The 24,209-nt window shown below is 45.0% G+C and overlaps 9 protein-coding genes across 9 annotated transcripts; 7 read left to right on the top strand and 2 right to left on the bottom strand.

The window, feature by feature from the left end:
• Positions 1-481: 481 nt before the first annotated feature.
• Positions 482-5,837, top strand: ASPBRDRAFT_200451 (uncharacterized protein; the record flags this gene model as incomplete). Its single annotated transcript, XM_067621436.1, has 3 exons — positions 482-1,441; positions 1,514-3,241; positions 3,330-5,837. The coding sequence occupies 3 exons, from the start codon at positions 482-484 to the stop codon at positions 5,835-5,837; spliced, it is 5,196 nt and encodes a 1,731-aa protein (XP_067474072.1).
• A 520-nt stretch (positions 5,838-6,357) lies between these two features.
• On the top strand, positions 6,358-7,053 carry ASPBRDRAFT_187457 (F-box protein). The gene is made up of 2 exons (XM_067620100.1): positions 6,358-6,620; positions 6,693-7,053. The coding sequence occupies exons 1-2, from the start codon at positions 6,418-6,420 to the stop codon at positions 6,991-6,993; spliced, it is 504 nt and encodes a 167-aa protein (XP_067474071.1). The 5' UTR covers positions 6,358-6,417; the 3' UTR covers positions 6,994-7,053.
• Positions 7,054-7,664: 611 nt separating this feature from the next.
• ASPBRDRAFT_662140 (uncharacterized protein) lies at positions 7,665-9,207 on the top strand (the record flags this gene model as incomplete). The annotated part of the gene is made up of 2 exons (XM_067628685.1): positions 7,665-8,929; positions 9,157-9,207. The coding sequence occupies exons 1-2, from the start codon at positions 8,012-8,014 to the stop codon at positions 9,205-9,207; spliced, it is 969 nt and encodes a 322-aa protein (XP_067474070.1). The 5' UTR covers positions 7,665-8,011.
• Positions 9,208-10,626: 1,419 nt separating this feature from the next.
• ASPBRDRAFT_353353 (uncharacterized protein) lies at positions 10,627-11,213 on the bottom strand. Its single transcript, XM_067623337.1, has one exon. It carries the CDS (start codon positions 11,077-11,079, stop codon positions 10,858-10,860), a length of 222 nt encoding a protein of 73 aa, XP_067474069.1. The 5' UTR covers positions 11,080-11,213; the 3' UTR covers positions 10,627-10,857.
• A 133-nt stretch (positions 11,214-11,346) lies between these two features.
• ASPBRDRAFT_34580 (uncharacterized protein) lies at positions 11,347-12,759 on the top strand (the record flags this gene model as incomplete). The annotated part of the gene is made up of 1 exon (XM_067623257.1): positions 11,347-12,759. One exon carries the CDS (start codon positions 11,347-11,349, stop codon positions 12,757-12,759), a length of 1,413 nt encoding a protein of 470 aa, XP_067474068.1.
• A 753-nt stretch (positions 12,760-13,512) lies between these two features.
• Positions 13,513-15,346, top strand: ASPBRDRAFT_136783 (putative neutral amino acid permease; the record flags this gene model as incomplete). Its single annotated transcript, XM_067618829.1, has 10 exons — positions 13,513-13,661; positions 13,723-13,736; positions 13,786-13,858; positions 13,922-14,253; positions 14,303-14,446; positions 14,496-14,710; positions 14,761-14,958; positions 15,006-15,033; positions 15,087-15,223; positions 15,263-15,346. 10 exons carry the CDS (start codon positions 13,513-13,515, stop codon positions 15,344-15,346), a joined length of 1,374 nt encoding a protein of 457 aa, XP_067474067.1.
• Positions 15,347-15,725: 379 nt separating this feature from the next.
• Positions 15,726-17,523, top strand: ASPBRDRAFT_137074 (MFS transporter; the record flags this gene model as incomplete). Its single annotated transcript, XM_067618859.1, has 4 exons — positions 15,726-15,953; positions 16,041-17,153; positions 17,218-17,331; positions 17,389-17,523. The coding sequence occupies 4 exons, from the start codon at positions 15,726-15,728 to the stop codon at positions 17,521-17,523; spliced, it is 1,590 nt and encodes a 529-aa protein (XP_067474066.1).
• Positions 17,524-17,736: 213 nt separating this feature from the next.
• ASPBRDRAFT_200446 (uncharacterized protein) lies at positions 17,737-18,078 on the bottom strand (the record flags this gene model as incomplete). Its single annotated transcript, XM_067621435.1, has 1 exon — positions 17,737-18,078. The coding sequence occupies one exon, from the start codon at positions 18,076-18,078 to the stop codon at positions 17,737-17,739; it is 342 nt and encodes a 113-aa protein (XP_067474065.1).
• A 1,318-nt stretch (positions 18,079-19,396) lies between these two features.
• ASPBRDRAFT_48327 (uncharacterized protein) lies at positions 19,397-20,092 on the top strand. The gene has a single exon (XM_067626070.1). The coding sequence runs from the start codon at positions 19,537-19,539 to the stop codon at positions 19,849-19,851; it is 315 nt and encodes a 104-aa protein (XP_067474064.1). The 5' UTR covers positions 19,397-19,536; the 3' UTR covers positions 19,852-20,092.
• The last annotated feature ends 4,117 nt before the right edge of the window (positions 20,093-24,209 follow it).

Below are 24,209 nucleotides of genomic sequence, written 5' to 3'. Positions count from 1 at the left end.
GAACATTAGGGGTTGGATGGATTTGAACGATATGCCGTTACTGCTTGGGTTGCTGATGCGATCCTATTGACGCTCTTTGTTCAGTATGACTTGTTATCTCGAAAGAGAAGGCTGGACGTTGATTATGTCGTGCTTTCTTATTTAAGATCATCAATGGAATTTTAGGCCTGCTTTGTTATTTCACGTCCTATGGCTAGTGTCTAACTGCTTATGTAGCCTTGTCCCTAGATTCCGGGTTCATCTATACCATGCATAAGTGACAAGGCTAGCGTGCGGCTGTTGCCAATGATAATGAGACACATCAGGTACATACACCTTGAGATGCAGTTGTTGGTGAGCAGGCAAATCTTACTAGTTTGCTTAAGCGCCCAAAGGCAAACTAGCATGAGGGGTAAGATGGCAGACCAGCCATTGAATTCATATTTGACTCCTTCTTACCCTTCCAGCCTTTTTTACGTGAGTGACTGCCATCCCTGAGAAAATGCCTTTCCGAAAGCGCCTGAAAAACTGGACGGCGACTCTCCGTCCACCAAGAACCCTCAGTACTGATGTTTCTCGGAATACAAGTACTGCATCGCTGGCCCCATCTCACAGTATTTCAGTCGCTGATGCGAGTCCTCTGAGCATCTCCGATCCAGTCCCTCTAAAGCTCGAAGGTCTTTGGAAGAAAGCTTACTCGAATCTTCAAAACAAGAACCCGAAATTACTTGCACAGTATGAAGGGATCCTCCTGTCGAGCACAAAATCCGATACCTTGCAGAATGAGAACCGAGGAAATACTGATATCGATCCTCGACTTCAGTCTTGTGTAAAAGGGCGTCTTGAGGCGATTGAGAACTCACGACTCAAGATACGTATTAGTGGAAAAGAGGTTGAAGTCAGGAAACAAGTCCGTCGAGTGGTCGGGGGAATTTTGTCTGTGAAAGACATTATTTCCGCCGCAGTGAGTGCAGAGCCACATGTATCCATAGCATGGGCGGGTGTTCTGTTCCTACTAGATCCATTGGCCAAGTCTTTTCACCAAGACGAGGATGCCTTGGACGGGTTCCAAGCTGTATCAGACCTGATGGTTCGGTATGCATTTATTGAGAAAGGTCAGGGCAGGATATATTCGAATTCCGGTTGCAAACCAGCCGACTCGGGTCAGCATCTTGCCGATTTAATCAGATCCAAAACGGTCGAGCTATACGGTCTTATACTTGAGTACCACATGTCTCTTGCCACGCATCTAAATCATGCAGGGTTCAAGCGATTCTTACACGACTGGGCAGAGATTGATAAGTGGCGCAACATGCTAGAGACAATAACGAGCCTCGATCAGAAAATTCGTCAGGATTTGACAGCATTCGCTGGAGATGATATCCAAAGAATTTTCAAAGAACTGGAGAATTCACAGCGGGTAGTGATGGACTCACTCGCTGTGTTGAAGCAAGAATTCCATGTAGGTATACCTCCTCAGGATCATGTTTATGTGATCAATATAGCCATACTGACGCGAGGAAAACTGTGGTAGGAGGCCAAACAAAGAGAACTCCTTAATGGGCTTCCCTTGGTCCTGGAGGCAAGATTCGGATCCTTCGACGATGGGAACAATCCAGAATGCCTCGAGGGCACCCGGACGGAGATACTTCGTGAAATTCAGACTTGGGCTGAGGATCCGGATGATTCTCCGGTGTTCTGGCTCAGAGGAATGGCAGGAACTGGAAAATCTACAATCTCACGTACCTTTGCTGCTGCGTGCCAGCAGCGCAAGTCGCTTGTCCCTCACGGGTCCCCTCTCGCGCCGCACGTCTATCTCGGTGCCACTTTCTTCTTTAATAGAACCAAGCCTGGACGCAACACTGTGGAAAAGCTGTTTCCTACCATTTCCAACGAGCTAGCATCTTCATTCCCAGATGCCAGAGACAAGGTATGCCGAGCAATCTCGGAAAATCAATTCATCGGTACCCAGAATTTGCGCAATCAGTGGAACAAACTGATCTTAGAGCCACTTTTGACCCTTGAAAAGGAGCTTCTCCTACCTGTGACACTGGTATTGTTGCTAGATGCACTTGATGAGGCCATGTCTGAGGACCATAACGAGGCTGGAAAGCCAGCCCATGATATTGGAGGCATCCTAAAGCTTCTGGCCACAGCCGGAAAGCTGCAGCATATTCGGCTGAAATTGTTTTTCACCAGTAGGCCAGAAATATTCTCTCAGTTTCGTCATGTTCTTTCTAGAGAAGTTAATATTCGCAACTTCGAACTTCCAAAGACCTCAGTGATGTCCCAAAAGGCTAATATCCCGAAAGACGACATTACCATCTATTTGGAGCATCGAATTAGGCAGGTTGTGTCCCAAGCCACCGTCGACTACCCTGAGTCGCCGGTGAAGCCTACCTGCTGGCTCAGTCAAGATGAAGAAAGAGGGATTGTCCGAACCCTCGCGGAGAAAAGTGATGGGTTGTTCATCTATGCAGCCACCGCTTGTCGTTTCTTGGAAGGGGTCGACTGTGATTTGGATGATTTGCAAACACGCATGAGAGAACTATCCGACGTAGGCTCAGAAGGAGATTCGCCACAAGACAATTTGGATCGGACGTACAGTCAAATCTTGAAGTATTCTGTCATATACAATTCCAGGAAAACGAAGGCTGAGAAGCACGACTTTTATCAGCTTTTTGAACGGGTAATTGGGGCTGTCGTTGTCTTAGCTGAGCCGCTCACCATTACAACACTCGAAGACCTCTTGGATTTGTCTGAAAAGGCACCAAAAACGCGAAGACTGTTGAACAGTCTGAGCTCTGTTGTATCTTGTGGGGTTAGCTTTGGATCACCTATTCAACTGCTGCACCTGTCCTTTCGCGACTTTCTCCTGGGCCAGCCCAAGAGAAGATGTCTTTATGACGAATTCTGCATTGACACAAAAAGGGCCCATGCAGATCTCTTCAGGAGCTGCTTGAAGCTGTTGTCGAGGACTTTGAAGCAAGATATCTGTTCACTTGATAGCCCATCATTCTTGACCGAAGATATTGATCCATCTTTGCTAAACCAAAGGATTCCTGCTTCCGTCCGATATGCCTCCCAATATTGGTCACATCATCTTCAACATGCTGGTATCGAACTGTTTGATGATGACTGTGTACATCAGTTTCTGAAGCAGAATTTCTTGTATTGGCTTGAGGTCATGAGTCTCCTTCGGATGATACCGACAGCAATTCACAACATCATCAAGCTTGAAGACTATCTTGCTGATCTACCGGTGAGTCTTTCGTTTTAGAGAGAATTTGGAGGAAAAAGGAAGTATATGTATGTCCCTTGCCACTGACGCCAAATCCACTTGAATCTAGCGCGATGGAAGAGCCGGGCTTCAAGACATGCTATTCGACATGAAGCGTTTTACTCTTGCATCCAAGAACGAGGTTGAAAAAGCTCCTGCTCAGGTCTATCGTTCAGCACTCATTTTTGCTCCGGAAAATAGTATCTGTAGAAGTATCTTCCGCGACTTGATACCAAGATCATTCTCCAAATTGCCGAAGATGAAGAAAGAATGGGATCCTTTATTACTAGAAATCGAAAACAGAGATTTCGGTGAACTTCTGGCGATATCCTCGGATGGGAAGACACTCGCAGTTCTCAACGGCCCTCTTATGGCCGGCAGAATCAAATTATGGGATTTAACTACAGGAACACTTTTGGACACCATTGATTGTGGTGGGTACGCGGACACCATTGCATTTCTAACTGGCGACAAGTACCTTGTATGTTATGGGGGACTGAGTGTCAGGATATGGGATATAAAATATGGGGTCTTACTCAGAACAGTTCTTCTCACGGATGACGGTGACACCTTTGGATCTTCCTTGATGAACTCGGATTGTACAAGTTCATTATCATCGAGAGGGTATCTAGCAGTCGTATATCCCAATGGAACGACCATTGGTTTGATCTGTACGACACATGGAGTGTTGCAAAAGACCTATGTTCCCTCTACTGTCAATGCTATTGCGTGGTCTTTAGATGGATCTACCTTGGCAATCTCTATCATCGATGGCAGTATACTTTTCTGGGATGCAAGTGAGTCCGCTTTTAAGCCATCACTGATGCAACCTTTTGGGATCGGTAGAACCCTCAAACTGGCATTCTCTCCAGATAGTGCATTGCTGGCCGAAAGACTGTTGGATGACTCTGTTTTGATCCAGTTGTGGGAATGGGGAGCAGGAACCTTGGTGTGGCAGATTGTGGATGACTCGCAAGAGTGGAGAGAATGTCGGTCTGTCGACTTTGCGAAAGATGCCATAATCGCGTTTTACCCAACCGAGAAGATCCTGGCAACCTGGAATCAACCTGCAGGCCTTCAGAGATGGGACTATGAATCTCGTAAGCGACTAATGAGAATTCCCACTCCTAAGAATGAGACCAGTGTCGAACTCTCGCCAAACGGGAAGCTGTTCGTTGTTGCAACTAAAGAGGCAGACAATACCCCCATCACTGAGCTTTTTGAGACATCAACAGGTGCACTTCTGACGAGGCTAACAAGCATCAGACATTTCCCACATTTCGTCTTCACCCCGGAAGGTCGGATTCTGATATCTATTGATGGTGAACAAATACTCCGAGTGTGGGATCTATCTTCAAACCTGGAGCCAGAAAGGCTTGCGAATCAGCAAACGTCCATCGACAAGCTCACCCTATCCCCAGACCACCAATTCGTACTTTCAAAATCTACAGGCCATATCGGGCTTTGGGGGGTCAAAGCCAGCTCCCCTGTGCGGGTAGTCAGCCGGGGAGATACTTTGGGCATCGCTGATATAATTGAGCAAGCCTTGAACAGTGACTATAAAGGGCCGATCCTTACCAAGCTGAAAATGCCATTGGACGGAAACATTACTAACGACATTTTCGATGAGCTTGTCGAAGACCTTGTACATGTCCTTTTCAGCAGTCCGCCAGAAAACGGTCTCCTCGCAACCTTCATACAGAATCAAGAAAAAGCAATCAGTCCGAACGGCAGACTTCTAGCAAAGACTTCGTCTTCAAGGAATAAAATTGCTCCTGGAGACGATGATATCTCTCCAGAAAATGAGGTTACGGTGTGGGATGTAAGCACTGGCGAAGTGGTCCGCACACTTCATCACGGTGACCACAGATATCTTGATCTATCGTTCTCTCCTGACGGCAGACTTCTGGCTGTTGGGCACACGAGATTCAACTCCGGGATAAACACCCTCGAGATTTGGAATATAGGAAGTGGGAAACTCCGACTTCAAGAGAACACGGCGGTTGACTATAAGTTCCAACAAGGAGAAGTCCTCTGGTCAGCCGATGGGACAAAAGTAGCACTTGACTCCGTCGACTTCGGGGGAGCGCTCCAGGACCAAGCCATGCTATTTCTATACGACTTGGTGAAGAAAAGCTCAGTAACCTTCAGGTATCCGGGGCTCGGGGCTGTATTATCGCCTGACGGGAGGCAAGTTGCTACTAAAGCTTTTAATAGAAGCCTCTCCTTGTGGGAAATAGTGGGAGACAATCTAAATCTCCGTGGTCAGCGCGCCGACATGCACTGGGGGTCCCGCTTATTTAAAGACGACAAGTTCAAATTCGAAGGTGATCAGGTGATTGCTACTGATAGAAGTCGAACTGATGTTCGATCACTCCTACCAAACTGGGACTCTAGAACCAGTCGGAAGATCCTGCTAGAGAATGGTTGGATTATGTATGGGCCTGAAAGAGTTCTCCTTCCCTTGCAATACAGACCGCGTGGTGTGCTTGTTACTAAAGACAATGTTTTGGTTATTGGACATGCCTCTGGCGAGATTACGTTTTGGGAATTCGCCGATGAGGAGATACAGAGTTGAGTGAAGCCTTTGTGGTTAGAAAGTCCCTTTCTAGAATTCTTGCCGCTTTAATGAAACGACGTTATAAGAGATAGACACCCATAACATACCAGGCATCAGTGTGCCCAGGATTCTGCCTATCTCTAGTTCTTCTGAGTGGGAAAGACCCTGAAGGAACTGAAAGAGAAAAGGTCGAAGCAGGGCAGGGGCTCTAAGTGCTCTACTGAAGGATAATCACCAATACGTGTCTGGGTGTGTCGATGATGAACCGACTTTACCGGAGGGTATATCTCGAAACAACGTGCTAGATTAGTGGGCGAATGTCTGTCAAATGGAGCAATCATTCGACTACTTAGTACTGAGTATGGATGGGACAGCTCCCAGAGCTTCTTGACCAGTCCTGGGCAGTGAGACTCGAGGTTATTGGCCCTAGCAGCCCACGATAGTATGAGATCAAGTAACTTTTTCTTGATTCCCACTCTAAAGTACCTTATACTGACTGATCCGCTCGCAACATGAAGTAACTACTAGGTCATCATGCGCAGGGTATAGGCGGTCGACGGACACGCAAAGGAATGAACGACCTCCTTCAAACTTCAAGATGAGAACAGCATCATCCGCCATGGACTACCTTACGTCTCTGCTGCCTGAGCTGCAAATCCAAGTCATCGAGTACCTTGACTATCCCTCCCTGGTGGTCTTGTCACAGACAAATCAGTATTTCCGGTCTATTATACAAGTTCAGATACCTACCACAACGGAACAGAAGCTATCCTATCTGTTCAGTGCCGAGAATTGGAAAAAGTAGACTTCCTTCCAACTGAAGTAGCCCCAATTACTAAGTAGTCAGCTCAATATAGCTAATTTTTAACAAAGGAATAAGAAAAGTTTTGCTTGCAGCCAATGTCTGAAGCTGCGTCCCCGAAACAAATTTGCCAACAAACAAGTGAAGCGCGAGTATAGAAAGAAATTCGCACAATGCAGTCTTCGATATTGTCTCCAGTGTGGTCCGCCAAGGGTGAAACGTCGGAAAAAAGCAGCCATGTGCATCGATGGCTGTGTATTTTTCACCCTTGCAGTATCTTTTGATATGATTCTTTCTATGGGCTGTTTTGTGTATACTGTTGTGGAAACGGTGGTCTTTTGGAAGGCCACGAGGTTGAAGCAAAGAATGTAGTTCAGGGAGGAATGACGACATGATAAGGAATGGATGGATGAAATTGTTGCTTGAGATGTGCTTCGCTAAATTGAATTGTGAAAGGTATAGAGTGGTAGATTAGTAGGTAGCAAGATAAGAGAACTACTTACTACCAGGGACACTGATTTCTACAGTCAAATATCAAACTGATATGTCTCGACCTGTCACTGTCATTTATTCCCATTCCTTGTCCAAGCTCGTGATATGGTGGATATGATTCTGGTATATCTATGGGTTGATGGAAGGAATGTGATGAGAAAACCGGGTATTTCTGGCCTATTCATATTTTCCCATCGTCATTTGCTCTGATAGATACGAGGATGTTGATCCAATCCTAATTTCCATGGCCTTCAATATCTTTGGTTGATTTTCATGATTTTGACGATGCCCCAACCTGAAATGTAAAAAGAATTTGGAATCATAATATTTAGTCATACTACTATGCTTGATACACTGGATATGAAATATTGTAACTCGTAATTCGGAATTTAGACAACACTAAAAGTCTTGATGTTATCATCTGTGAATCTCATTATTTCCATTCAATTTTATTCCTACTACTTTCAATAGTCATATAGCAGTAGCTATCTCTGCCTTGATACGCGTATTACCGCTTTTTAGTTGACATAACGCTGCTATTTCCAATATCTGTCCAGTTGGATACTTCCATTATAAACTACATACAATATTAACGTAGTAAGCCGGCTCTTGACGCAATTGGCCGCAGAGATGAGCTTGAGCTAACCGTGGTATGTGCTAATCCCCCATATTCTTGGTGTGTATCGCTGAGTATTGCCACTATTAGATCGACCAGCGAAGGCAGAAGCACTAGAATTGAACTGGTATAAATGCAGATACTTCCCCTTGAACCTCACCTTTCCCTTTCTTCTTCCATAATCGGAGTAGGAAGATATTCTTCTATCCTATTCGTCATTTCTCCTATACGTCCCCGCAATTGGCTTGCTGTCTCTCTTCATTGTTTGTTCTGTCGAAGAAAATGGATCACAACTTTTTGCCCTGTTCAGCGTGCGGATGGACCAATAACCGTCAAAACTTATCCGGCTACAAGAGTCACGTCAGGCTCTTTGAATATGCGGGCGATGAAGGTAAATGGTCCTTGGGTTCGAAGCTGGTCTTGAAGGAACGGAATGCCACGGCACCCGACTCTGAAGCCGCGAGTCTGCGTTTTGTGAAGGAAAATACGTCAATTCCGGTGTCCACTGTGGTTGAAGAGTGGGAAGAGCCTGGTGATTTCAAACCGCCTGAACCTGAGCAATCGCGTGAAGCACCGAGAGCGCGAGGTGATGGGCGCTACTTTTTGTTGACGAAACGTGTTCCCGGCGTTCCCCTTAGCATAGTTTGGGATCAGTTGAAGATGGAACATAAGGAACACATAGCCAAACAGACTGCCGAGTACTTGATGCAACTTCGGGGTTTGCAGTCCAACGCAATGGAGTCCCTTGGGAACAAGCCGCTATCTTCTTGCAAGCTTTTTGCCGGGGGTCATGGCGCTCCAGACGGCCCTTTGTCATCGGACGAAGACCTTTGGGCGGCGATGGAGTTGGGTCTTGTAAATATCCCTGAGCGAACTCGCCAACTGCTGGGAGAGTGCATGCCATCTGCAGCGCCGTATACGTTTACGCATGGAAATCTCTCTTTTGACAATATCCTCATTGATAGTCGTGGCAATCTCTCTGGCATACTTGACTGGGAGGCTGCTGGGTATTTCCCGGTCTGGTGGGAGTACGTCAGCGCTGGGATTAGTATGCGGGAATACGGCAAAGAGTGGAAGGCTATGTTGCTAAAGAACATGCCTGATTATTCTGGTGCCCGCGAATGGTGGTTTAATTATTATGCTTTGTCAATGCGCCCTATCTCGAATGAGGAATTAATGTCTCGGCTCCAGCTCGAGATGGTGGGAGACATATCCTTCGATCGCCTGGTCGAATAGACGCGATATATCGTTGTTTAGTCTAGCAGTTAGCGTGTCGACACAAGACAGAATACATCGGGTTGAAGTGCGCCCATGACACGGCTATAGTTCAAGCAGTATAGTGGTAGTATCCTTTCAACTTCCAGGGCAACGCCACTGTCCAGACTCTTCGGAATTAGAAGAGTCTTTAGCTTAATTGTCAACTGTAGATCTCTGCGTACAGATTGGTCATTCGAGTTTATCTTCATGGTAGTGAGTGAGTGGTAGAGGTAGAGCAGGAGCAGGACCAGCAGTCAGTAATGATTGATGACTATGTTTTTATGTAATCAACGAGATCTATGTTAGGATATGGAAGTAAATGAGACAAGGAGTATTATTCTACATTATACTCCAAAAATTCAAGTTGTTCATATCAGCATGTTAGAGGAGAGCCTGGAACCAACCCGCTCCAAAGAGTCGCAAAAAAGTGAAAAAAGAAGAACCCTTTGTACTGATAGAAGAAGTCGCAAGGTTACGTAGTTCTGTCTCGACTTGACTACCATTGAGAATCGTCTGAATGGGGCAGTTGGCTATTGTGCGAAGTAGCTCAACGGACATGATCATATAATCATTCACTCATGTGCTGGCAGCCAGTCAGATAGCTGCCAATTCATTATCCGTGGAGCGAGGTATCAGCCATGGCATGATCCACACGTCTACCGCCATAACCGCAGCTGGCGATACAAATATAAGCAGTCTCGTTAGTCACTATTATTAATGGACATGGGTGGAGGGATAGTAGCATCTCTGAATTGAAAAGAGGAAGTAGGCCGGGTGGATCTGCATTCGGACGAAAGACACCCACTTATCTAGCTGCATGTCTAGTCGAACAACACACATGCAGGATCTAATCAGGTTGCAGTCGGGAAAGTCAAAAAAGAAGCCGGTCATCATATCTCTCGTTCCTGACAGAGGACCGAATGTACCCCGTACGGTTTAGCAGATTATGCTGCTGGAGAGTGCCTGAGGTATCGATAGACACCTACTGCTAGCAGATGCTTAGAGATGCTTTCTGGTTGAAAAGGGAACTATTGCAATAAGTGTCTAATTGTCAACTACAAGTGAAAGATGCTCCATCTAAGCTACAGCTAAGCAGGTCCTCGACGGATTGCACTCCGAAACACCGCTTCATCAATCGGGGATCCGCCGTGCTCCACCGAAGGCGAAAAGGCGAGGCCACCGAGCGTCATTCTCGCCCGATCGAGCAGGCCTGCCGAATCGCGGATCCACGAGGGTCATGGCTGATTGCAATGTTGATGGATGGATGTGATAATCGATTTAATCGATGTCAACCTACTTCGAAGCCATTGAGTACTTTTGCGAAAAGCAATTGGAGCGTAAGAAATGTGTTGCAGATCGCATGCATGTGACATCACGGGATTGAGGGGAGGCAGTCGAGGAATTCTCATCGGTGAATTCTCAGTCCAACACACACACACACACACACACACACACAGCTTAACAACTCCCCCGTCATATCGGATGGCTTCTCGGTAGCTCAGGGCAGCTACTCCAATCTTTTACAGCCCACAGCACTCTCTATTCTACACCTGTACTATCATCAAGATTGAACGTTCCTCGGTACTGTGATGACCCCGCGACGAGACCTCTAGCCCATTGATCGACAGCATCACGATCGTCAACGCAACGGACACGGACTTCCCGGCTGCAGCAGAACAATGCAACAATCTGCAGCAATGGACAGCCGAGAGGGGTAATTTTTCACCATCTGCGCCTCCGGCAAAATAAGAATCAGCATTGCCCCCGCGCGATGGAGCCTCTGTCTGGCGACTCCACCGGCCCGTCAGCGCCTGGAATGGCGGTGGCGACAAACAAGCGACTGCGGGTACACACCACGATCGAATTTTCCATCACCGCCATCGCCGATGCTCATCTCCGCTTCGCAACGGATTCGGTGCTTTTTCGCTCCTAAACCCGCGGAACCCATCGATGCTATCCGCAGTGGGGAGGACACAACACAGCCGAGGTGGCACATCATGCCTCACAGACAATGATGGTAGTGGATAGACTGGCAGTGGGTTGTGTCGATACGGACTCCGTTGCCCTTTATGGAACCCTTCTGGATCAACCATGGATGGAGCAGGTCAACCGATGCCACTGGTGATCCACGACCCTTCCGCCAACCGCCGTCCATTGGCCCGCACGATGGATCTGCTCCCCATCCTAAGGCTGGCAAAGTTCATCAACACGGTGGATTTGGCAAAAACTCAGTTCCCCTATCTTAGGTTATCGACGTGTGCGGCCACCTTTAAATTCCCCCGGACTTCCGGTGGCTGCTCCCTTGGTTTCTTCCCCAGATGCATTGAATTCAATTTCAATTGCTGCTGATTCCCTTCAGTATGTCTCTCCCACTTCCCAATGACATTCTCCTCCTGGTTGGGGAGTATGTGGAAGACTATCGGGACCGCTACAACCTTCTCTTTGTTTGCCGTCACTTTCACGACCTGTTCCTGCGCTTGGTCTACCAAGCTGCTGCTCTAAAAGACTGCTCCCAGACCCGTTCCTTCCTGGGAGCTCTGCTCCGTCGTCCCGAGCTGGCTCGGGCCGTTCGCACCTTGGACTTTCATGACTGGTGTCCTAGGTCCACTTCCACTCCTTCCTCCCCTTCCTCCCCTCCCTCCGACGAAGATTTGGCGCCGTTCGCCCAATTGGCCTACTCCCTCAGTCAAACCGCCGAAGAGCACACGAAGTGGGAGCAGGATCTCCGGGATAATGTTGAAGAGGCTTGGATTGCGCTGCTTCTGCCGCTGGCGAGCAACCTGAGGCATTTGCAATTGATTTACCCCAAGCACAATGCCTACTTGGACCGCATGATGCAGCGGGCAGTGAGAGGCGAGAAGCCATTCGACGACCAGCCCGCATTCCGCGTGCTGCGGGATGTGTCGCTGAGCCATTTACCCGACGAGGAGGACAGCAAGGGAAGCTACATGCCTTCCCAGGTCCTGCCTTTCTTTCAATTGCCATCCATGCGGGCGTTCTCGGCGGACTCGGTGGTTGAGTCTACCCGCCCCCGCGAGGATGAGCCTGAACCAACACAACCTTATGAGGAGCCTACTCCCGGCTCGTCGTCCATTGCTGAAATCACGCTTAACACGAGCAGTGGATCTCAGGGCATGCAGAGCTTGATCGCCTCGTGCTCCTCGCTCCAATCCTTTAAGTACCAACACTCCGATTCACATCTGCTCGCAGAGGGGTTCCAGCCTTCTGCCTTCTTCGAGTCCCTGGCGAGCAGTAAGAGCAGCCTGCACACCCTGTGGCTGGACAATTGCGGCACCCATTTGCCTTTCACCATCGCTGGAGCGAACGAGACGCACGATGAGTGGTTCGGACCTCTGACGGAGTTCACTGCGTTGAAGGATATCCGCATCCGTCTGCCCAACCTGCTGGATGTTCGCTATCAGTATGAACCGTCGTGCCCGCTCACTGATGTGCTGCCCGCGTCGGTGGAATCGTTGTATGTGGAAGGCTGCAAGGAGAACTCTCTGGCTATGCTGGTTGGACAGCTACAAAAGGTTCTTAACAAGCGCAAGACGCAATTCAAAGGCCTGAGACGGCTCGACGTGGAAGGCTTCTTCCATGACGAGGACGACGAGGACGCGTCGGGCTACCAGCCGGCGGAGGCTGCCGGCGAAAAAGTGATCAAACCCCGAGTGTATCAGACGGTAGAGCCGCTGCACCGTGCCTGTGCCGAGGCGGGGATTGAACTCCATTTGCGCGACCGCGTGTGTTTGGCGACGATGCAAGAGGCATAGAATTATTGACTGATACGACGTGAGATGAGGATAGAAGATAGACGATAGATGATAGACTTGCGATGCGCACAATACCCATAGACAACTGCTTTTGGTTTTCCTCATATTTGATTGATGCGTTTTTAGCTAGATTTTGACGTGACTTGGAATATTTGCGAACTGAATTTATACATTGCATCATTACTTTTGGCTTGACAAATACCTAGCAGTAGAGATAAGACATCCATGGTTCTCAAGCCAAAATGGCTGAGGGTTACATCGCTCTGACACCGTTGGGCTTTACCTGATAGGTTCTGAAGTTCCCCGAAACTCTAGAGATCATCTGCAGTCGTTCGTCCGCCGCAAACCGTGATATGCTTGGATAGAGGGTCTGGATGGCCTCGGCATTCCCCGAACGGTTCGACTCTCAATGCAACCCCCCCGCAATTCCACCCCAGAATTACAGATGGCATCCCTGGATGACGTGAGATGACACTCCAATCGGATCTATTCACCAGGTGAAATCCTGGCTGAGCACAAGTGGGTAAGCTTCTCCCAACAGGGCCCTGAACTGTTGCCAGGAGCGTCTTGTGTTTGTCTGCAGAGTTTGCCCTGTTGACCTTTTCTCTCCTTTCTTTCACAGTTGTGTTATTCTGTTGTTTTCACCTCCGGTCATCATCGCTACTTTCACTTTTCGGTTGTGGCTGATACTTTTCTCTAGCGCGTGTGCGCGGTCGTGACTTAGAATACTTAATCTCACCTGCCATCGCTACCATGTCATCGCCCAGTGCGATCAATAACCCTGAAGACCCGCTCGCGGAGCAGGGGGAGAAACCCGTCAGTGCCCGAAACACCACTGAGATTGAGGATCCCTTCAGCCACGATGGTGTCGGCGGGGTGAGGTACCGCACTTTGGCATGGTGGTAAGTGTTCACCTCTTCAGTGAGATCCGCTCTCATGGTCCGGAACTAGCTAACTGTTCAGGCAATGTGCAATGAGTATGTACTGCCAGTATCCCCCAACGGTCACCTCTAATCACCGGTACAGTCATGGTCGCAGAGACAATCTCCTTGGGCATCCTATCGCTCCCTTCTGCCGTGGCGTCACTTGGCTTGGTTGCGTGAGTAGATGATTGGTGTCACCAACTGCGGGTGGCTTGGTGGCTAACTTAAGCCTTGTACAGAGCGGTCATTCTCATCCTTGGCCTTGGGGCGTTGGCAACATACACGGGCTACACACTCGGACAGTTCAAACTCCGGTATCCGCATGTGCACAGCATGGGCGATGCCGGCGAGGTCCTGATGGGTCGCATCGGTCGCGAAGTGCTGGGGACTGCACAGCTGTTGTTCCTGATCTTTATCATGGGCAGTCATCTGTTGACCTTCACTGTGATGATGAATACCTTGACTGATCATGGCGCCTGTTCGATTGTGTTTGGTGTGATTGGTTTGGCGGTGTCGTTTGTCTTCACTTTGCCGCGGACGCTGAAGAAGGTTTCTTGGTTCTCGATTTCATGTAGGTCATTCATGAGATATTTGGTGAAACAAGAGGCTGACTATGACAGCTTTCATCAGCATTGCTTCCGCAGTGATGATCACTATGATTGCGATCGGGATCCAGAAGCCAGGCGATGGACTGGTTGATGCGACGGTTCACAACTCATTCTACAAGGCGTTCCTGGCTGTCACCAACATTGTGTTCGCATACGGTATATTTAAACACCTTTTGAAGCTGAAAGTTGGAACTAACCAGCGCAGCCGGGCACGTGGCCTTTTTCGGATTCATCTCGGAAATGCGCACACCGACCGATTATCCCAAAACACTGTACATGCTGCAGGGAATCGACACGTCGATGTATACCATATCAGCAGTCGTCATCTACCGCTATGGCGGGAAGGATGTGGCATCACCGGCGTTGGGATCGACCAGTCCGCTGTTGTCCAAAATTGCCTATGGCGTTGCTATCCCGACGGTAGCCTAGCCCTTCCATATCATTGCCTGCAACGCTGATAAGTCATGTAGATTGTGATTGCTGGCGTGATCAATGGTCATGTGGCGTCCAAATACATCTACGTCCGTCTGTTCCGGGGAACCGACCGCATGCACCAGCGCGGACTTGTTTCGATTGGAACATGGGTGATAATTGGGTTGGTTTTGTGGACGCTGGCGTGGATCATCGCTGAGTCGATTCCGGTGTTCAACGATTTGCTGAGCTTGATTGTATGTTATCTATGATGTGTGTCGTTGGACAGGGCTAATTATCGCAGACGGCGCTCTTCGCTAGTTGGTTCACATGTGAGTCCAGAGTCTAGATCCATCTGTTGCAGAAAGTACTAACCAAGGTATAGATGGACTAAGTGGAATCTTCTGGCTCTTCCTGAACTGGGGTCGATACTCATCATCACGGCGCAAGATCTTCTTGACCGGTGTCAACCTACTGGTAGTACTTGTGGGTGGATGTCTGGTAAGCAATACACCCACCATCGTCATCACAATACCATCACAAGTATACTAAATCAAACAGTGCTCCTTGGGCCTCTACGTATCAGGCAAATCAATTCACGACCATCCCCGCAGTAGCAGCTTCTCCTGCGCCAACAATGCTTGATTCTGTCGGGGATCGGGATATGTGGAGCCGAAAGCCGAGAGCCGGGTTAGGGAATCGTGCGAGTTCAGGCACCGACATTCTGGGTGATGTCAGTCCATGCAGAGGTTTTTACTTATGTACACTAAAACAAGCAGGCCTTGTTCATGACTTGTTGTTCCATTGAAAATTGTACTAAGAGCCAATAGCTACCGTCGATATGGCAGCTTGCCACCAGCGCAGATGACGTCGCCGGATCCCATCGGATAACGCCGTGTACTTTGACATCATCCCACCAGATACATGAGGATAATGGGACAATAAATACAGTAGCCGATGCTCGAGCAATATGTATTGTAGGATGATATCGAAACCGAGCTCATCGTAGCTATCACATGCCATCATGGAAGACCCACGCACACAACCTGCCTCGCCGGCAGAAGAATCCGAAGCCCGTCACAGCCAACACTCCAGCAGCAACACGCTATCAACCGAGCAGCAGCAGCAGCACGACCTCGACAACCAAGATGTAGAGAAGCAGCGCCTACACGACGGCATGGCCGAAGGCACCAAGACCAAGGACAAAGAATCTGACCCCAACATCGTGGACTGGAATGGCCCCAACGACCCAGTACGTCTTCCTCCCCGATCCTATACCCCAAAATCAAACCCAATCTCAAACTCAAACCCTAACCACTTGACCACAATTGAACCACAGGAAACCCCCATGAACTTCCCCCGATTCCGCAAATGGCTCATCACCATGATCCTCGGCCTAATGACCGTCTCCGTAACCTTCGCCTCCTCAGTCTTCAGCACCGCCTCCAGCGTAACCGCCAAACAATTCCACGTCTCCGACGAAGTCATGGTCCTAGGAACCAGCCTCTTCGTGCTCGGCTACAGCTTCGGTCCACTCTTCTTCGGTCCCCTTTCCGAACTCTACGGCCGCAAGACCCCGCTCTTCGTGGGGTTTTTCATCTTCGCCATATTCCAGATCCCCGTGGCAGTCGCCCAGAACCTGCAGACCATCATGATCTGTCGGTTTCTCGGCGGGTTATTCGCCAGTGCGCCATTGGCGATTGTCGGCGGGATGCTCGCCGACTTATTCGGCCCCGTGGAACGCGGCATCGCCATCGCGGTATTCGCAGGATCGACGTTCATCGGCCCCGTCGCGGGCCCTATCGTGGGCGGGTTCATCACGATGAGTTATCTCGGGTGGAGATGGACGGAGTATATCACTGCCATCATGGCGTTCTTTTTCGGGGCGGTGGGGTTTATAATAGTGCCAGAGACGTTCGGGCCGGTGTTATTGGAAAGAAGGGCGAAGCGAATGCGGTTCGAGACGAAGAATTGGGCCCTGCATGCGCGGTCGGAGGAGATGCCCGTCGATCTGAAGCATATCGCGACGGTGTATCTGGTCAGGCCGTTTCTGATGCTGATCAGAGAGCCGATTCTGTTGTTGATTACCCTGTATATGGGCTTCATTTATGGATTTCTGTATCTCTGCTTCGAGGCGTATCCCGTGGCGTTTCAGGAGTTGAGGGGCTGGAATCAGGGGGTTGGGGCGTTGCCGTTTATTGCCATTGCCGTGGGCGTGGTGGTTGGGTGCTGTGTCATTGTGTTCTTTACCAAGACGAGGTTTCAGAGGGTCTTGCAGAGGGAAGGACATGTGGTTCCGGAGGAGAGGTTGATTCCGATGATGATTGGGGGGGTGTTGTTGCCGGCTGGGATGTTTTGGTTTGGTTGGACGAGTAATCCGCATATTCTTTGGGTGCCGCAGGTTATTTCCGGGGGGTTTTTGGGAGCGGGGATATTGTTGATTTTTATGCAGGTATTATCCCCTTTCTTTCTTTGTCATTTGGGGGTGTTTGATGGGTGATGCTAATGCTGGATAGGGCCTGAATTATATCATCGACTGCTACAATATCAATGCCAATTCGGCTATTGCGGCCAATTGCTTCTTTCGGTCCGGGCTGGGGGCGGGGTTTCCTATGTTTGCGATTCCGATGGTGAGTTTTCCTTTCCCTTATTCAGATATGATATTTGTTGAGATGCTAATGATGTAGTTCCATAATCTGGGCGTACCGTGGGCCATGACGCTGCTGGGCTGTCTCACAGCCATATTGTTCCCCGTGCCGATTCTGTTCTATATTTATGGAAGTAGAATTCGGTCGTGGAGTAAATTTGCACCGACTAATTAGATCGAAGCTGAGTTGTGAGGAGATGAGGTTACGATATGATGATTTGATATAGTTGCATATGTAATAGATAGTGAGATAGAGACTCTCACTTCAACTTCCCATAGTAATATAGCACTGCATTTGATACAAGCTACTTTACAGCAAAAGAATAAACATCCATTCAACCACAATTCAATCCCCCAAAACTTCTTCATAGTGACACTAGGTAACAACCTAACAATCAAGGCTAACCGACGCAAACGGAATGCCAATGCATCCCTGCACATCGCCAGCAAACACAGTCGAACTACCCTGGCAATTGGTCTCGGACCACGTCGTAATATTGCACTTGCTGTCGGCGGTAGCAACGTTGAATGATGCCCCAGGTTGACTCACGAAGCAGGAGTCACCGGTTCTCAAGATGTATGGGTTTTCAGAGGAGCCCTCGCAGGTTTCGCCGGACCAGGTGGTGATTTTGATGAGTTCGTCGCTGGCGGAGAGGGAATTTCCTTCGGTGGTGGTGGTGAGGGCGAGGATGCCCATGGCGGCGAGAGGGAGGAAGTGGTGGAGTTGCATTTTGCTCGAAGCTTGGTGGTAGTTGCTTTCAACCAATGTGAGGTAGATAGATGGTTTGTTTGTGGGATAGATGATTGGGAGAAGCTGAGCTGGATTGCTGATGAGATAGAGAGTGAACAAGACGGCCTTTATACCTCTGTTCTCAACACTCCGCCCCAATGATCTATTACTCGTTCTGTATGCTTCATGGCAGTGCAAAGCCGATCTCTTTCCAACACAGTTTGTGAACCCATTATGGTGTCTCATTGTACGCTTCCGTTGAGTACCTGGTCCCTCTGTGTGTAGATGTACGATCATTGCTAAACTGGGTAGGTATGAAGCTGAGTATTTGGCCCCAATAGGACGCCTGATGGGACGGGATCCTTTGGCCCTTGCAGATCGGATGGAAGCCTTAGGCTTTGGCCCCAGGGGGCTTATTCACCGTTTACTCTGCATTTCGGAGACTCATGTCTTTAGAACTGCATTCAGGGTTAGATGGAGGTATAATATGCTCACCGTTATGTTGTGATTCTCATTTCCAGGTTATGTTGGTTTGATTCACTGTTATACTGGCTCCGTGTGCATTGGATTATAGATACTGGATAGACCGTCGAGGAGGAACTTGTGAACTATAATTAGTAGGTGGTTTTATATACAAGTCTGATGTTTCACAGTAATGATCTCTATAACTACAATCAAAACTGTCTGATACATAAGACGGTGAAATACAAGCAGTCTATCGAAGACTACTACGTTGACTGTAATCATCTGAATTTGGTAAAGAGGGACATCCTGCACAGGGTAGTGGCCCGCCTTCTCGCAGGGGTACCTGATTATATGTGTGGGATAAGGGGTTCGCAGGCACCTGCAGGTAATGATAGCCATATGGTCTTGCTTTGAAGTGCTACCCCTGGAAGACTTCCTCGCAATGAGATAATTATGTTACAATGGATATAGCTTCAAAACTTTTTATAGTTATTTTTATTCTTATTTTTTTTTTATATTTTTTTATATTTTTTTTATATTTATTATTTTTAAAAATAAAAAAAATTAACTATAAAATACTCAGTTAGGGGTTCTTAATAGTAAAATAATGAGGCTGTTGGCTGCATTCCATAAGCAATCCAACTCACTCCAATTCTCGCGCTGTTGCCCTGGAACATGTGTCGCTTGCTGCAGCTAAACTACGGAACCAAGCCCAAAGATAAGGAAGCCATGCTATCGACTACGAAGGACAAGTCATCATAAGTTCATATCCTTGTTCTTAACACTGCTACCCCGCGCTAGTGAATTGGTGTCAGCTTATCTCAGGCTCACTCGGCTGTCAACTAACAACAGTCAACCTGGGATCCGTCTCTTCCTCTTTTTTTTTTTCCTTTCCCCTCCCCAATATATCCCTCTGAGTGTCCTAGTGATTCCATCTAGATACTGGTCCTATCTCTGCGGATTGCTACTTTCAGTGACTTGAAGGCTTTCATCATGCTTCCCCCCCCACTTAAAGAATTCCAAATTGGCTGGATTTGTGCCTTGCCGATTGAGGTAGCCGCTGCCCAGGAGATGTTAGATGAGGAGTTTGAGTCCCTGGATATGCAGGACCCTGCCGACGCGAATATATATACTCTGGGTCGGATTGGCGTCCATTATATTGTGATTACCTGTTTGAGTAGATTCTATGGAACAACATCTGCTACCACAGCCACGAATCATATGATGCGGGCATTCTCTCAATCACTTCGCATTGGCTTGATGGTTGGAATTAGTGGGGGCATCCCATCTGTTGCAAATGATATATGACTGGGTGACATTGTGATTAGTTGTCCCTCCGGCATATGTGGAGGTGTTCTCCAGCATGATATGGGGAGAATTGGTCAGGATGGGAGGGATGGGAGGTTTAAATATATTAGGTCCTTGAATAGTCCACCAAAGCTGCTACTGGCTGCTGTTAATAAGATGAAAGCAGAGGCTTTCTGGAAAATCCTACGTTTTCCCTTATATATTAAACAAACGATCCAAAAGAATGCATAGATATGACAAAGTTTTAGCCCACTAGATTTTTAAAATAATTGGTTTTTTAAAATCCATAATATATATCCTGTAACAGCTGATACTTGCAACAATTGTCCAGTTAAATAGAAGGTAAAAAGATTTAAATATAAAACTAAAATCCCACAACCACACTATAGTATTATTGCGTCAGGAAATACAGTGGTGAAAAATGGGGTAATATAAGAGCAGCTTTAACAGGAAACAAATACTTTATATTTTAAGATGGAGGCTGCAGGCTTAATACAAGACTTTTCTTATATTATTATTTATAGTATCTGTGATTATGCCGACTCTCATAAAAACAATCAGTAGTGGGGATATGCAGCATTAGCAGCAGTATCTTATATTAAAGAATTATTTAACTATATACCTCAGGGTCAGGTATCACACGAAAAGCTAGTAATAGAGATATATTGTAAGTAGATATACTAGAGGAAATATTTATTTATTTATTTTTTTTTTATAATTCACTAAACCCTTTCCTTTCAGTATCAATGGATCAAAGCTTAAGAGATCTGAAAGAAAAGATAGACCTACTCCACCAAAAGTTTACTTTAGAAGATTTGGGGATTACAACAGAAGCTATATACAGCTTATATAAGAATAAGCATGATGAATGCCATCCAGAAACCCAAGTTGAGCTGCTGAATGAAGTTTAAAGGTAGGCTAAATTAGTAAATAGATAATCTATATTTTAGCTAAATGGTATAGCAGGAACTGGAAAGTCCACTATCTTCTAAATAGTGGCTAGTTATCTCAACCAGTAATAGATACTCGGGGCGACCTTCTTTTTTAAGAGAGGTGAAGGGGACTATAGAGTTATAAAAAAATTTTTTCTAATATTAATAATATAACTAGGATTAAAGATTCTTAATTTAATCTCTAAAGTTCTTAGTGTACTTAACGATAATCCATACATCTCAACTTAAGGCCTTAAAAACTAATTTAAAAAGCTGATTTTTCAGCCCCTACTAAAGTTAAATTTACATCAACCGGCCCTGATCATGATTGTAATTGATACATTGGATGAATATAACTCTAAAAATAAGATTAAACTTATACTTCAGCTCTTATTTAAATTATAGAATATTAAATCTATATAGCTGTGTGTATTCTTAACCAGCCAGCTGTTACAGACCCCTGCTAGTTAAGCTACTAGTGAGGCGGACTCGCCAGGCAGAAAGCGCTGATAAAGGCAGTACTTGGATAATTAGTAACTTTTATTGAGTAGAATCTTAGTTTGAGTGAATAATGCCTGGAACGGCCTTCTATTATATGATTAGCTACTATCGGATCTACCCTTAAGGGTATACTCAGGGTATACTAGGATCTTAAACTATGATTAGATTGACCATTGATCTACCTTGGATGGTATATGATATGGTATATGGGGGATAGGATATATAAGGATACTTATTTTTATATTTAGATAGTTCTATTCTTCGTGCTAAATTAACTTATTTTTAAGTAATTATATATTTGGAAGTTTAGTAATATAATACTTGTCTGTATTTACTTATAGATAGCTGCATGGTACTATCTGGCCTTATTTCTCTTCTTTTGTTCAAGATTAGTTGCCTTTAGATAGACTATTAGTCTGATACTATCTTGATCCAGTTCGATGGTATGTATACCAGTGAAGCTAAGCTAATAGGAATAGGGAAGTGATCCTAGGGTTTAATATATTTAGTACCAGTTAGTATAAGTGTTACTAGTTATAACTATTTATTATATTAATTATTCTAAGCATACTATACACCTTACTATAAGGCTCTAGTGCCGGTGGAGGACAGTAATAGTGTATACTAATAATATAGGAGTTAATGGAAATAGTTAGTCAGTTATAAGAAAGTATTACTGCCTTGAAATAATAAAACTAGTAACTTAAAGGTCGCTTGGCAGTTAAATCTGTTAAAGTCTGATTACTGGAACTATTTAATAGTAGTTGATTAAAGCTTAGAGCTTTCTTAATTTAGTTAGACTTATATTTTAATATAAATAGAGAAAAACTTAATAATAAGGTTAATAAGATTTTTTTTATATCTACCTACTTGATAGGAGCCGTATTCAATTAGTTTGAACTATATATTTATGATTACCAGGAGAAGTTAATAGACGACTAGGACGAAGATACTAGATGAGTTTTTATTAGTTATGCTAGATTTAAGGAATGTCTTGAATAGATATTTGGAGATATTGATGTAGTACGCAATGCTGAATAGAAGTTATAGTAATTTAAATAGACTGGATTAGTATCTAAGTATACTTTTAAGTTTTTATAGATTACCAGTTACTTGGACTGGGACGAAGACGCCTATATTATATAATTTGAGGAAGGACTCAAGATGGAGATCTAAGAAAAATTTATTTAATAAGAATAACTAAATATACTGTAGAAAATGATTACAGTAGTAGTTAAGATCAATAATAAGTTATATAAATATAATGTGAAATGAAAAGAAGGCTGATAGACTAGTAGATCTATATTTTAATAAAGTAATTAATAGGGTTACTGAGCTAATGATAGACGGTCAGCATAGCCTAGAAATTTAGGATATGAAAATTCCTATAGATTAAAACCAATAGAGCTGGATGCAACGCAGTATTAGATTTAATAAAATAAAGTCTCTAAGGAGGAGCTTAAAAAGTGTAAAAAGGACTGTTTATACTTTAACTGTAATAAAGTAGATTATCAGTCAAAGGACTATAAGTAATAATAATAATAGTTTTAGAAGTAGCTGAGAGCTATTAATAATAATTAGGCTAGAGGAGTTTATGATATTACTACTAGTTAGCTAGAGGTCTGGATGGAACCCATGATGTGGATATTAAATAGTAAAGAATTATGTGCTATATAATAAGGATAATTGCTAGTGCTAAAAAGTATATTATACTAGAATTAGTTGAGATAATAGATTACTATAGATGAGCTAATAGTACTATTAGAATAATTAGAAGCCTACTAACTATCTGAACTATTTGATTGGCCAGCGGAAGTCAATAATAGTATTAAGTTAGCTCTAGAGGATGACTACCCTAATATTATTTAGGATGAGATTAATTCTTTGGATAAAGAGTATAATATTTAACTGAATAGTCTTGAATCCAGTGAGGAGAGATTTAGTAAGATATCTGATATTCTAGAAAAATCCCTATTAGAAAATACTGAAATACGTCTGATGCAATGAGATGAAAACAAGGAAAACTAGGAACTAGATAAAAATGATATTATATATTGATTAGACCTTATTATTATAGAACTTTTAGAAAATCCAGTGTAATTCTGCCCTAAATTAAAAAAGCTTATGCAGTATTGCCTATACTGGAATTTAGTATGCTGGGAATTATAGGATGAGATATAGGAATAATATATATAATAATGCCCGCTTCACCCAGAAATATGCCTAGTATGTAATTAGAATAACAAGGACTATCACCAGCAACTGTATATGGTTAGTTAAAAAAAATAAGTGTTTGGGACACACCTACTATGTAATAATAAGGAGTACTTGTACGTATATTTTAAAGAATATAGGAAATATAATAAATTTTTTTAGATAGTATACTATATTAATGCATGTCCCATTTATCATGACTAGAAGTATATCGTGGGATATAAGCTAGAAATACTTAATATGATAAAATTTAGGAGGAACTGTTGTCTATATATAAATCTAGATTATTTATATATAGGATACAAGCGACACCTGTATTATATATTTATGCATTGGCTATCATGTTTTAATGATTAGTATATAATATACTATGCAATAAAAATTGAAAGCTTGAAATTTCTGAAAAAACATCTAAGATAACTAGAATCTAATTGGCTAGATTAGTAGTTAGTAGCTACTGAATTAGGAAGATATTTAAAAATTTAAGTAATTATATTAGGTCAACCAGCTCTAGTATTTATTAACTCTAGAGTAACTGGAAATTTTATAAATCCTTGATTTATGGAATGACTTGGAATACTTGGAAAATAGAAAGTGAAACTAGAACTAATTATAGGATTAAATAGAGAGAATCTGGGAACTTTTATATTAATAGTTAAGTCAGGGACTGTATCTATAGCTGTAATGGGTTATTTTAAATATATAGATTTT

Source organism: Aspergillus brasiliensis (assembly GCF_001889945.1).
Source record: "Aspergillus brasiliensis CBS 101740 unplaced genomic scaffold ASPBRscaffold_18, whole genome shotgun sequence".
In the NCBI taxonomy this organism is placed as follows: domain Eukaryota; kingdom Fungi; phylum Ascomycota; class Eurotiomycetes; order Eurotiales; family Aspergillaceae; genus Aspergillus; species Aspergillus brasiliensis.
The sequence above is the reverse complement of the archived record's forward strand: the minus strand, read 5'-3'. Positions and strand labels throughout refer to the sequence as shown.

Excerpts from the sequence above, each read along its gene's own strand:
- ASPBRDRAFT_353353 (XM_067623337.1), bottom strand. The coding sequence starts at position 11,079 with ATGGTTGATCCAGAAGGGTTCCATAAAGGGCAACGGAGTCCGTATCGA.
- ASPBRDRAFT_187457 (XM_067620100.1), top strand. The coding sequence starts at position 6,418 with ATGAGAACAGCATCATCCGCCATGGACTACCTTACGTCTCTGCTGCCT. Across the intron at positions 6,621-6,692 it reads AGTGCCGAGAATTGGAAAAA|GAATAAGAAAAGTTTTGCTT; the intron begins GTAGACTTCCTT and ends TTTTTAACAAAG.
- ASPBRDRAFT_48327 (XM_067626070.1), top strand. The coding sequence starts at position 19,537 with ATGCTTCCCCCCCCACTTAAAGAATTCCAAATTGGCTGGATTTGTGCC.